General features: G+C 34.9%; 1 protein-coding gene across 1 annotated transcript in view; it reads left to right on the top strand.

Moving 5' to 3' along the window:
* mof (males absent on the first) overlaps nt 1–14,839 on the top strand; it is a 154,020-nt gene that overhangs the window by 59,573 nt on the left and 79,608 nt on the right. Inside the window, exon 4 of the mRNA XM_090399455.1 lies at nt 2,651–2,704. Coding sequence (XP_090255581.1) covers nt 2,651–2,704 — 54 coding nt within the window. The remainder of the gene's footprint in view (nt 1–2,650; nt 2,705–14,839) is intronic.

The raw sequence follows: 14,839 nt of genomic DNA, 5'->3' as shown, positions 1-14,839 counted from the left end.
TGGTGGAGACAGGGTTGTAGAGTAGGTGCCCCCCCCCCCCCTCGATGAGTCTTTGGACTCCCTGGAAGTGTCATGTAATAATAGTAATAATAAATTTGAATACTTTAATTTATCAGTTAATTGTAACCATATCTGTGTAGAGTGGAGAGAATAATGAAGGGTAATGCTATATTTGGTTAGTATATTTGAATTACTCAAAGGTGTGAATATGTGAACCATCATTAATAAGCAATGTGAGAATGGAAAACATAAAAGAAAGAATAAGTGTGAGTAGAAATGCTTTCATTAATGGCAAATAAATTAATAATTGACATCTGTGATATGTGTGTCCTACAAGTTGCTGGGTAGAGTGAATAACATGTGATCCTATTCACTCTCGGTGCCAGGTTATTTTGCTCCCTAGGCAAAGTTTACAAGTACGCCCCTTATTTCATAAGCTAAAATGTTTCTAATTGACATTTTTTTTATTTTCTTTTTTAATTAATTTTGAAAATTCTCTGTTATAATTCATTTAAAAAAAAAGTTATAAAATACTGAAATTTAATATTTTAAAATGTTAACGTTTTTAAATATTTATCTTAACTGAATTTTAAATGGCGGTAAGTTCAAATCATTTAGGTAAGGAACAAAAAAGAACCAAGAGTTAAATAGTGTGAGGGATAAGGAAAAAGAATCGATACCTAAATCATATATCATTATTTAATTTTGATATTTTAGTTAAGTATGAATAAAGCATAGCTTGAAGGTTTGTGCCCCTTCATGGCATGCACCCGAGGTGGTTGCCTAGTTTGCCTAAATGGTAGCACCGGCCCTGATCCTATTAAGTCTAGACATGAATAAGTAAGTTTATGATGACATAATTAAAAAAATAAATAAAATTTGATGAGAGGAAAAGAAATTTGTTTGCAAAGTATAAATAACTAACCAATATATAGTATGTGCACACTTTGTAGAGCTTCGCTTGGCTTGGTGCCAGAAATAGTCATGCTGAAGGGGAAAAAGAAATGAAGGATGTACGAATTGGTCGCCAACACGCGAAATCACATGCTTTATAGATAAAATTTTCCAACTGTTCTACAAGCAAAATAGTTACCATTTTAAAAACTACAATGATCATAAAAGAGAAGTTAATTTTCCGATGTGTAATAATAAACAACTCATCCCAGAAGACGGATTGATTACCCTATTATCGGAATGGATTCTCCTTTTTGTGACATGCACAGAAGTGACGAAGGGTCTCGAATCTGTGGGCATACTATAGGAGAGAGAGAACTAATAATGTTGATCAGGTGATTCATTTTGGCATGGCAAGAATACATGAGATTTGATGGAGCAGCAAATAATCTCATAAAATTTCTTGTGCATGTTAATGTATTATTATTATTATTTGACACCTCCAGGGAGTCCAAAGACTCATCGAGGGAGAGTGTGCTAACAGCATTGAATGATTGATCTCCTTCCAACTGCTAACCACACTCAAACTTGCTTAACTTTTTGCATGAGCCATTAGTAGCAGAGGCTCTACCAATTGACCAACCTTTGCTGGTATTTTTCCAAAAAAAGTATGTATATTTCTCTTCTCTGGTTTATGTATATTTAGCTTTGTTTTCTAAGAATTTTCTTTTGATTACTGAGACTCGGTATACATTTTATGCAATAATAGGATACATAATATCTGCTCGCTATCAGAAACATCCACACTTTCAGGAATCCTGCATTCATTAGTTTTTTTGTTTTTTTTTTAAATTTTTATTATTTTTTTTTTTATAGTGTCAGCAGCTCTTCTGTCTTATCAGTAATAGATATCTCACATGTGCTATTATTTTGTTGTAGATAGATCAACAACTTCTTTTAATACACAGAAGTATTCGTTTTGATTCAGGAATATATAAATTTTTACCATGTCTGTTGTTTCCAAAGACTAGAATAAAAATATCCCTATACTGTTAAAAAAACTTCCCAACCTCAGCAGATGCTATACTGCACAAATAAGAAAAACAAGTACCTTTGTTTATCTCTAAATACAGTAAATAAACAGACATTTAACATCTCTGTACTATATTTAGGACAATTAGTGTAACTAGAGACAACTCCAACAATACATTTAATGGAAAAACACTCTGCTCTCACCGACTAGTCTGCATGCATGTGTCAGACACCATAACCAATAATCACAGCCACTAGGTGCTATTGTCTCAGTGTTCACTCTGCCTCGCCTTCTGGATGGTTTAGAACAATTGGGATGCTAAGAATTTGACCTGCTGTGCCATCTGAACATCTGTTCAAAGTGATCAAAGGTGTATGTATTTTGAATGCACACACCCAGGCTGTTAACGTGAATGTGATGCAGTGTACATGCATTGAAAAGTGTCCTCTCATGGATCATACGAAGCCAGGAAACAATTAAGGGAGTCTTTAATGGGAATGAATGCAAAAATATAATATCAGTGGTATTGCTATTGAGTGGATGTGCACTGCATGCCTAGCACATCTGGAATATTCGCCCCTTATATATATTTGCTGCATGCTAAGTTTTTTCCATTTTGTAGAAGACTCGAACCACTACTGATTACAAATAATACTTAAAAAAAAAAAAAAATTTATTGGTACATGCATATAGTTTTTTTTTTTTTTTTTTTTTTTTTTTTAGACTTATGCCGAAATGGATCCAACTACAGCTGCTTTGGAAAAGGAACATGAAGCTGTAAGTACTTTTCTGTTTAAATTTTGTAAAAATTATTAATTTTCATTGTTCTGTTAATTTATACATGAACTCAGTTTATATTATGGTGAATACAGCTCACCAAAAACTTTGTAATAGAATCCCATTTCTCATGAATTTTCTGTCCTTAAAGATCTCAGTTTTTTTTTTGACAGGATTATATCAGATTTCTCTTATGCTCATGAATACCGTTGGATAAACTAATTTAATGTTATGGCATGTGTCTTCCGAGGAAATGTACCTTCTTTGGAAGAGTTTGTTAGATATCGGTTAAATGAAGAAACCTTTATTGTATCAAAGCTCTAATTCAATTAGTGGTTGAAAGCTTGTTTGGCATGTATACCCGATGACATATGTACTTATTTGGAATTACCATGTTTCAAAAAATAATATGCATCATATTAAAGGTCTATATGCAGGAGATTCGTAATGAATGAATATCAGACTTGATGTAAGATGATGCCTTCGTTTTTATTGCAGTGAGTTGTGCATACCACTGTTGAAGGATCCTTGAATTTTCTTACAAAGCAGTTATGGCCGTTGTGTGGAATTTCCATTTTCTGCTAAAATACAAGATGATCTTCATTTGGTTGTATGATAGATTCATCTGGATTTATGTTTTCTCTTCTTTTTTATATCTTTAACATATTTTCTAACATACAAATTACTCTGGATCATCTTGTTTATCCTACATTACATATACTGCATGAGCAGAACGTTTCCCTTCACACTTCTTAAAAAAAACCATGGTTTTTTTTTTAAGGGAAGTGGAAGATGAAGTGTTTAGGAGGATGTAAAAATCTTAATCTCGCATATTGGTATGAAAGCTGCTTTTATTGCCATGTTGTCAAAGTATTTCAGAAATTTTGTCCATCACAAGTTGGACAAATAGGAAGGGGATTACCAAATCTTTGCATTTTTGCTTACTTATCTGTTGTTTTGAGATACTGAAGTATTTAAGTTCTTGATGATTCTTCTTCTACGAGGAGGTGGGGAGGGGGTCTGGAAAGTTCTGATAAACGCCCAGACAAAAATGATATTAAAGCAACTGATACAACCACAAGAAAGAACATATGAGGATATAAGAACATAAGTTACCTTCATAGCTCTGCTACTAGTATGTTCTTTCTTGTGGTTATATCAGTTGCTTTAATGTCATTTTTGTCTAGGTGTTTATCAGAACTTTCCAGACCCCCCCCCTCATATGTATGCTGGCGATGTATGTTTTACCATGACAGCATCTTCGATTGTGGGTAGGTGTTCTCTATACCAAAAACCTTAGTTTGTTCTCTTATCCATAAATGATAAAAGTCCTGTTGTATTTAAGTTCAAGTGATCAAATACATAGATATTTGACCATTCGGGCAGTCTGTGAATTCTCTTAGTTGTTCTGTTGGACCTGGTCAGATGATGAAAGCCTACCAACACCAGAAGACATCTCATGACCTTGAACAAAACATAATAATTAAAGTGATCATGGGCAGAACATACAACATAAGAGAAGAGGAATCAACCTGTCCCAAAATGGAGATATATGCAAAATGATCAACAAGATCTTGCAACCCACCTCCAAGATGACAACAAATAAGCAAGAATACAAAGGTGTAGTAACCCTTCCTTCTATGTGACATGTGCAAAATTTCTGAAATATTTTGACAACCTGGCATAAATGCAGTTTTCTTCCCACTATGTAAGATTTCAAGAATTTTACATTCTCTTAAACTGCTTCATACACCCCTTAAGAAAACCAGTGGATTATAAAATCCACTGCTCAGTGCATCATAATGTTATATATAGGACATACAGGATTATCAAAGAGATCTGCATGTCAGAACATGCCAAAGATGTAGAAAAGAAGAAAAATACATCTGGACTAACCTGTCATACAGCTAATAAAGGTCATCTGTGCCTTGTCAGAAAATTCAAGAATGATTCAGAAGTACTATGCATACCTACTTCATTGCTATAAAATAGGCATAATCTTATATCAAGTTTGATAATATTCACCAACAATCTCATGCATGCAGACCTTGGATGCAATGTGCATTATTTTTTGAAATGTGATAATTCCAGCTATCATGCAGCCATTGTTAAACCAATTTTCCACTGTTGATTCCATTAAAGCTTGATACAGGAAAAATTTCTAGTTGTTTGACTGATATCTAATAAACTTATATGAAAAATTGTACAAAAAGGTATGCAAAACTAGTCGAAGTATAGGACTAATAAATTTCGCCTAGTAATTATGTAGTCTTTATACCTGAATTCTCAAGAAGTTCATTTACTGTTTCTTATCCAATTTGTATAATGGTGTCTTATTTTATTTTATTTTATTTATTTATTTATTAATTTTTTTCCAATCCAGCTATCTTAAATCACTTTGTGCCTTCAGCAGCAAAAATGATGGTAGTTATATTGGACAATATTAACATCTACTTCCTGTTTGCTTTTCATTCTCCATAGAGTTCTGCTATGATCATTTTCTTATTTGTAATATATTGTAGACACGTTAAAGTCTTAAAATGGCAGCAAAAACTTGACAACAATTAAGCAGCATCAAAAGCAAAGATACATGTAAATGTTGGAGATGAGAATTTTTGTTCCAGTGATGAAAAGCATTCTAATATTAATGATACAAATGAAGATAATTTGACATTTGAAATTTCCAGATTAAAGCAAATCATTAGACAATTCACTTGGCAGTTAGAAAAAAAGCTGAGAAACAGTAAGAGACAGCAAAACAAGAAAGTAGGTAAAATATCTGTGAGTAATAATAATATAGTAAGTTAGTCAGATTCTTAAAGAGTATGGTACAGTGATTCACGTATTAAATTTGCACCTGATAATTAAGTCGTTATTTTAATTTTTCAGAAGCAAAAATTAAGGATGTGACAAATACAATTGAGAAACAGAAAAGAAAACATGTGGTAGTGCTGGTAGGAAAAAATGATTTAAGTATGATAAATTCAGCATGAGAGAGAGGATACGAAACGATTTTTGGAAGAAGTGAAAATTTATTTATTTCGTATGCGGTCCCCCCCCTTTCCTCCCCATCCCTTACAATGGGTTGAGCTCTCCTAATGAGAGACTATGTATTTTATGCCTTTAGATCTGTGTGTGTTCATGGGGCCAGTTTGCCTGTTCTGAGGGACAAAATGTTGAGTTTCCATGTGAAAAAAACCCTCTACATACGTATGAGATTGGCTAACTCACTTTTTAGTCAAAAGGTTCCTCGTGTCATGGACGGAAATCTAACCCAGGTCTTTCTGACCAAAGAGCTTTGTCTATACCAACTGCTATGGAGGCTCTAGAAGTAAGAATGAAGAGAGAGAAATTTGTTAGTTTATTTCTGAGATAATAGTACTGGGTTAAGAAAGAGAGTTATGATAGTAAATGATTTGATGCACAGGTTGTCTAGAAGAAACGGGTGTGAGTCTTTAGATATGGGGAGTGAGTTGATGATAGAAAAGACTTGTATAAGAGGGAAACTTGGAAAAATTATCGAGTTGAGACCTAATTCGGAGATCACCATGGGAAAAACCATGAAAGTGTGTGTGTTATATGTAAGTTCATTTATGATATTCAGATGTGATATGAATGTGTGAATGATAATGAATCTAGTGAAGGGGTGGGCCTGTATACTTTGGGTTTGGACTTTTTAAGTGTATATGAAGATAGGAAAGAGAATGTTGTCCAACCAAGCTAAGCATACTGCAGATGTAGGTATATGAAAAAAAGCCAGTTAATAACTTATTATGTCTATATGCAAATACCAGGAACAAAAGGGTTGAGTTTTCTTGCCTTAGTTGAATACATTGCGATCTAAGATTATTAGCATTAGTAAACTTGGCTTTCAGAATTATAAGTAATAAATGCAATTCAATGTAAAGTGCACAGTATTTTTAAGAAAGACTGAAGGGATAGAAGAAAAGTGTGAATACTATTAATGATATCGAATGATTTGATTTCTCCTAGAGCAGAAACTCATAAGCAATAAAAGTAATGTTTCATGTAGCAGTGAGGCTAACAGCATGAAATATGTGGAATATCGCTACAGATCTGACAGTTCAGTTGCTGGGAAAAATGAAATACATTACCAAATTACCCAGATGGGTGCTGAATGAGTAATAATCATGGGTAATTTAAATTATTCAAATATTGATTGGGTAGAGGAGAAAACTTAAGAATGAAAGAGAATTTGGTGAGTAGCTACAAGACAACTTTCTTAAGCAATATCTAAGAGAAGGAACTCAAGGTCAGAGAATGTTAGATTTGATTATAGTATCAGAAGAGCGGAATCTGTTAAAGATAGTTTTACCATCATTTAGTGATATTGGTCATTCTGTACTGACCTGGGAAATAACAAAGTATAAGGATGTTCCAGTTAGGAAATGTTACATGCTGCACTTACAAAACTCGACATTATGACAAACTGAAGATAATACTAAGTTTGATCCTATGACGTCAGTTACTAAATGGAAAGGATATCAACAGCTTTGAAAAGATGCTTAAATGACGTAGTATCAAAATATGTGCCTAGTTTTAGACAAACAAATAGGATACGAGTGAAATGGATGCACAACCTTAATAAGTAGAAAATCCATAAGAAGATGAAGATTAGCATGTATGAGAATATATAAAGAATAGGCTAGAAAACTTATGGCTATATGTATGGCAAGCAAAGACAGATTAAAAAATAAATTGACTGCAGGCCAAAGGGAACAAAAACAAATTTTCCCGTTATGCTGCAAGTGAAAGAATGAATGTGCAAGAATAATGTTACTAAATTCAGACAGACCTTGTCTCAGAAGCATATGTAATTGTTTACAAGATGATGTAGCGTGCTAGATTGATAGACCTTTGCTAAGATCTGTTAACCTGGTGTATGTAACATGGTACACACTTCTACCACTACACTGGATAGAAATAGAGGTGCACAAGAAGGGGGTTCTAGAGCTGTTGCATAACCTTGTGGATAAGAATTCAGCAATCGGGAGGACAGATGGGATAACATTACTGTAATGTTCAGCTAAACTATTTAGGGCCCCTTCATATTGGCATGAACTCGCATGCAGAAATGTGTTGACAGATAAGCTATACTTTGCAATGAATAACATGTAATAAAAGTAATTCACCCACATTTTATAATATAATATGAGCAAATTTTATACTAACATTAGGGGTGAATTGGATAAAGGGAATACACTATAGTGACATTGGACTTTGCTAAGGCATTAGAGAGGATACCACATGAAAGGATGTTGAATAAATTGGAGGATGTGGGACTGGAATGTGAAGTATTGATGTGGATAAATGGGTGACTAATGGAGGTATCAGACAGTGATATATGGGGAGATGCAAACAGCCTGATTTGAGGTAACCTGGGGGGTAACCCCTCCCCCCAGAGGTCAACCCTTGAATTAAAGGACCTCCTTACTTTCAAAGAACTGTTTCTATTTTTTAAAAATCAAAATGCAGAAATATGTAAGGTTTGGGTTGTTTAAACATTCCAGACTCTACAAGTTTCATCCAGAATTATTTCCTGTGTCGTGCTGCAGTGGCACTGCTGGACAGGGACGTCATAGTTTTAAACATGGCATCAAGGGTGGAGAAATGCAAGTTGTGCTGTGGTTAGCTGAGCTGAAATCAATCAAAGGTGCAGCATAAGTGCCATCAGGTGTACATAAAGGCAGCATCTGATCCAGAGAGTATCTGTTTGTGGAAAAAAAATTTCCTAACGACAGGAAGCGTTTCAAAACATGAAGGAGGGAAGCAGCCAATATCGGAAGAGAAGGTAGAGAGGATTTGCCAAGCCTTTGCATGAAATCTGACAAAATCCATTAGGAACACATCACGTGAACTGCAAATATCCCACTCCACTGTTCACAAGGTCCATCATAAATTGCATCTACACGTGTACAAAGTACAGGTGTTGTAGGAAATCAAGCAAAATGATAAGCCACAATGGGTTATGTTTGCAGCTGAAATTCTGGAATGTGTCGACGAGAATCCAGATTTTCTTTCCCAGATTTGCTTTTCGGAAGAAGCCTCGTGTCATTGGAAAAGTGAACAGGCACAATGTCAAGATATGGAGGAGTGAAAATCCTCGCCGTATGTTACTGTCCCAAAGTAAACGTCTGGTGTGATGTAATGCGAAATGCTACGATTGGTCCATATTTTTTTTTAGTGGAAAGCAATATCAACAGAATGATTTACCTTGACATGCTGGAAAATTTCATCTTTCCACAATTCCCTGGTGATCACGATTGCCGGATCTTACCACCACTTGATTTTTTCTTGTGGGATATATGAAGGACACAGTCTATGCAAATAAAATGAACAGCCTAGAGCAGTGCTTCCCAAACTTCTGGATGTCAGGGCCCCCTTTGCAAAAATTAAAATATTTCATGGCCCCCCTCGAAAAAAAATCGTAATAGAGATATATTATTATAATATTTATTCTATTTATATTCAATACAAAACATACACAGCGAATATTGCAAAAATCAAAAGCATATATTACATTTTTTGCTTCTTACCGTTTGGTTCTGAAGACGATGCGGGCTGTTCTGGTAAAATATGAAATACTGTCCTTTTTTTTTTTTAGTCTGTTTCTGCTTCTTCTGATTGTTAGCTGGATTTTTTATTTTATTTTTTATCAACCACTTATCCATCTCAGGGTTAAATTTTTTAACGTAGAATAGATCAAATAATATCACCACTTACCAATACTGGCACATCACAGACTGATAGCATGAAATTAGTGAATATTACCTGAATAAGGGAATCCCCAGACCGGGAACATTTTTCACTTTTGTGACTTTTCTCCTTTTATGGTAATTAAGCCTAACGCGAAACAGACGTCAGTCTGTTTATTAAAACGTGCATATGATTGGTGCGGTATTAACAAAAGATAAAAGCATAGCTGACAATTGAGTTGAAATGCTAACTCTCTTCAACCGAATTCCATATGTGAAACTGCCATAACATTTTATATATATATATATATATATATATATATATATATATATATATATATATATATATATATATATTACTTAGTTTTAACACTTTTACGAATTTTAACACGTTCGGTTGAATTTTATTGCTGCCTTGGGAAATCGAACTCACATACATCTAATTAATAACAATAGTTTTTAGTTAGATACTGTGTTTGCCCATGCAACATATGGTTTTGTTTCAGTCTATATAGCATAGTTTCTGTATGAGGGGACATGTGATTCATTAATTAGTGTGTTTTTATCCCAGTTGTCTCTAATTGCACTATTTGTTGAGAAATATATTACACAGACTCCTCATACCTTATTCACTGGCATAATAAAAGTACTTATTTTTATTGCCTCTGCAGTATGATGGCTCTTAGGGAGGGCGTGTTGTTTACCACTGCAAGCGAGTTACTATATCCCCACATGAACTTATTTAAACTTTTTTTCATGTGTGAAGTATGTGCGAAACAGAAAACTAGCTCAGATGACAGTATAATATAAAACGAGTTTTGATATATATATAAAGTCAATATCAACAGTCCCTGATTACGAACACGTGATGAAAGGGACGGGAAGATTTGGAGCTTCCCCGGAGAGCATTCAAAGTTAATACAATTAACCACTGCTTTGAAATGAAACATATGAATAAGCAATATTTACTAATATTCGTTAAGTGCCGAAATACGCAGGAAGCAAAGCAAAATATAAAAAATAACAAAAAAGAAATAAATAATAAAAGTTAAAGACGTTTCTTTTAAAATAAAAAAAACTACTTAGTCTTAAAACATTTTAAATTTGTTTTCATTATTTCACGGCCCCCCTCAATAAAACCTACGGCCCCAAGGGGGCCACGGCCCACAGTTTGGGAAGCACTGGCCTAGAGAACCTGAAACATCGCATTTCTGCTGCTGTGTCGTCCTCCATCACCCCTTTCATGCTTCAGAGAACCTGGTCATTGATAGACTATCAACTTGACATTGTATGTGCTACTAAAGGAGCACATGTGGAAGTGTACTGATTTTTTTACAAAAACTTGGTGAGTGTTCCTTCTTGTTTGTACACTTTCAGCACCATGGTTCATACACTTAGTAGTAATACCACGTTGAAACTAGGGAGGTCCAATATGGACACCCTTATGGTTGTTCAGTCTATGCAGTAATGATGTTAGAAAGGACTTGAATAGGTCAATTGTTTGCTGGTAATGCAAAAATAGGCAGGACAATTAGGGATGCTACTGATATTCAGCACTTATATTCTGATTTGAATAGGCTTGAACTGGGGGCAAATGATAGCCATCAATTCATTGTTAGTAAGTGGAAGGCAGTGCTTGGAGAAACTGATGAAGCTATTGATCTTGGAGTTATGGTGGATAGGAAGTAGAAGTTCAAATATCATATGGCAAAAATTGCAAATATAGCTCATAGGATAATTGTGATGCTGAAACAACACTAACATTTAAGGATAAGGACATCATTTTCTTCTTTATTTGACCCTGATATGAATATACCTAGACTACTGCACAGCTTTTGTGTCATGGGTTTGGGAAGAATAAAGAAGCTGTGGAAAGGGTACAAAAAGAGTTATAAAGATGATATCAGGATTGTGGAATGTATTTTTATGTGGACAGATTCATGAGTGTGTGGACTGCAGACACTGGTAAACCGGAAAAAAGAGAGGATGATATAATAGACACTTATAAACTTTTAAAGGGGGTGTTATAGGGTATTGGTTGATGAATTTTTTGTTATATTGGAAGGTGGGGAAAATACAAGGAGCATCTACAGAAGTTAAGTTTGTGTAGAATTAAAAAAGGGGCAAGAACCAGATTTTTCTCTCACAGAGTACGTAAGTGAAAAACATTCTGCCTGCTGAAGTGGTGAGTGCATCTAGTATAAATAGCATAAAAGAATGTGTGACAGCTAGATTTTTTCAGTGGTATTGACAAAAGCTGTAGGTATTGCTAAATATCAGTAACAACAGATGATATTTTCACTGTATTCCTACAAGGTGTGATTGTTAAGTATACATTTTGTAGATGTATGAAAATTCTTGGGAGTAGCAAAAATACAGTCAACTCTCACTATAATGAATGTGTAGTGACCACAGGAATGGAATTGGCCTACAGTGAGTGGGTTGGTACTTTTTTGGTTTGTTATAATAGTGTTTGCAGTTGCGAGTCATCTGTAGCAGTAATTAATTACAAGTACAGCTGAAAGCAAATAGAGAGAAAAATAAGATATGTAACTTTTTTGATTAATCATATAAGAAGCTTTGAGTATTGGGAGGAAGTTGAAAATTTTCTGAATATGAATTGAAAAAAGATATGGTCTGATGAGTCATGTTTGGTGCTTTCCTAGGTAGCAAGATAAGGATTTACTCATATACTATTTTGTCTTCTTGATCAATCTGGAAGTGTAAAACTCTGCCTAAGTTTACTTGAGTATTACTGTTATTAAAAGATTTAATTGACAACTTGCAGAACTTTTATTATTGTCAATAAAATTTTCAGACGTGAAATTGTCATCTGTGTCTGTCAAGAGAGTCGATTCACAAGACATATGAGTCAATGGGAATAAGTTATTTAAAAAAATGTTTAACAGGAATGTATGTATTTTACATAACTTTCTTGAATTTAGAAAGCCTTAAATGGTATTTCTAAACAGAAAGCTTGGTTTATGAAGACAATCTGATCTGAACAGCTCCTTTCCTAGTCTTCTAGTAAGAATTGGCTTCTGTGAAGAATTGGCTTTTTTATTGTTCCAGTTGACATTGGAACTGGATTAAATTACATGCTGTTAAAGACCAGGCTTGTTTGAAGCTTGATAACAAATCTAACCTTGCTGTTCTTCTAGGTGTGGAACACTTGCTGATTATCCAGTTTGACTGAAGTACAAGAAACTACATGAACACAGCATATTGAAGATTCCTGCATGAAATGGTGGATAAGTTTGTCTTTAAGGTGAGCTTGGAGAAGATGCCTGCTTGTGTATTAGACAAAACATAACATGCAACATTGTGGAGTTCAGAAGCTACTATTTTTCCAGAGATATCTTGCACAAGAGGATAAAAACTGGATATCATCAGAAGGTGACTGCAAACAATAACCATAACTGTTGAAAGTTTATTTTTCACTTGGTTAGAGTATAATAAATTTAGTTTAATCCTTTATCCAAGTGTGAGCAAACAAAGTTTGCGCCCGAAGTATCTTCAGGACTAGGGTAAGGTGATACAGCACCAGGGCAACTCGTTGCAAAGGTGGAGCAAGCTACCAACACTCCTGTCTCAGTATCTCCTATAATGCAAAACACATCTCCTTGCGGATATGTCTAATGTTATGCATTAAGGGAAGGGCCACTACCCAGACTAGTTTCGACCTTTATTGAGGTCTCTTCAGTGGGAGCCAGGCCCAAGTTGAGACACCAGGCAGAAGCATTTGCAGGTCATCTCCACCTATCGGAGTTGCCAAATGGTGTGCCACCCTTTTTTAATAAATTACTCTGGATTTAGAGAAAGTTGTTGAAAGTTTATTTTTCACTTGGTTATTTTCACATGCTTTCTCTTAGAACTTTCATCTCTATGGCTTTTGGCCTGTTTTGCTTCTAACCCAGCTCTTAGATCCATATGGCAAAATTATTCAGCTAATGTAGTGTTTTGACTGATTTCTCTCTTATTCTGTATAAATTTATTCAGTTGCTTTGCTTATTCTGTTGTCTATTTCCATATTTAATCTGCCAATTTTGCTAAAAATTGTTGAAATATTTTACTTGTTCTATTCTGGATGTAGTTAGTGTTTCAGTTCTCCTGCCTAAATATAATAACAACAATAATATTGTTATTATTTATTATTATTATTATTATTACTACTACTACTAGACACCTTCATCTGGGAGTCAAGTATTCATTAAGGGAGGCCATATCATCCAGACCAGATGTCATATTTATTCATGAATTCATTCACACACTACTTGCATTCACATCTCCAAAAGCAGTCTATTAAAACCATACTCTGCTCTATGATAGAAAAATCTTGCTTTCACTCCTTACTTGAGTGCATTCATTCTCAACTTCCATGGATTCCCTCTCATCCTCTCTCCATCCTCCATAAAATGAAAAATTCCATCTACTGATATTATTATTATTATTTCACACCTCCAGGGAGTTCAAAGACTCATCAAGGGAGGGCACCTGCTCTACAACTTTGTCTCCACCACTCAATCCACCAACTGACCACAACTACACCAACACCATCTGCTGTCGACCACCACCACTAGTTTTTCCCACAGAAATCATAAATATTCATGCCCATAGTGGAATTCGAACCCGCAGCCTTTTGGCTGGAGAGTGGATACGCTAACCACTCAGCCAGCCAGACTGGCATTATATCTTATATAATTCTTTCAGAAGTTTAAGTTTCTATCATTTCTCCTGCTTGCTAGTGTCTACAGTCCATAGATTCTCAATCTGTCCTCATAATCACTCTCCTTTGCATTCTTTCCACTGTATTTGCATCACCTCAGAAACCAGGAGACCAGATCTGTACACAGTATTCCCAGTGAGTTTGTATCAAGGTGTTGTGATGAGACATAATGACTTTCTTTTCCTTACATATCAGTGTACATTTCAGCATTGCAATTATCCTCTGAGTGTATTGGCAATTTTTGGTGTATGGCCCTCGATTTTCAGCTTCTTATCTATTAAAACTCGAAGATCCCTAGACTGATTCAGTTTCTTCCAGCATAATATGCCATTGGATACCTCATTACACCAAAGTGTATAAATTTACATTTAATAACATTGAACTAATAGCCATTTTCATATGCCCACGCTACTAGCCTGTTCAATCATTCTGCAAGTATATCAGTCATGCTCCTAATTATCCTGCCTATGATTGCATCATCAGCAGACAGCTGTGTGAGCAGCCAAATCCTTCACAATGTCATTAATGTAAAGCTTGAATACAATAGACCAGTGACTGGTCCCTGAAGTACACCACTGGTCACCTTAAATTCTGCATACTTACATCTCTCATATACTATTTTTGATATGTCAGTCGGTCATCCTCTTATCAAAGCTATTAGTCACGCAGTCAATGTTCAGATAATTAGTCACC

This window comes from Typopeltis vanoorti, chromosome 1 (assembly GCF_054136105.1).
Source record: "Typopeltis vanoorti isolate ZY-2024b chromosome 1, IOZ_Tvanoo_1.0, whole genome shotgun sequence".
NCBI classification, from domain to species: domain Eukaryota; kingdom Metazoa; phylum Arthropoda; class Arachnida; order Uropygi; family Thelyphonidae; genus Typopeltis; species Typopeltis vanoorti.
This window is presented reverse-complemented; position numbering and strand designations above follow the sequence as displayed.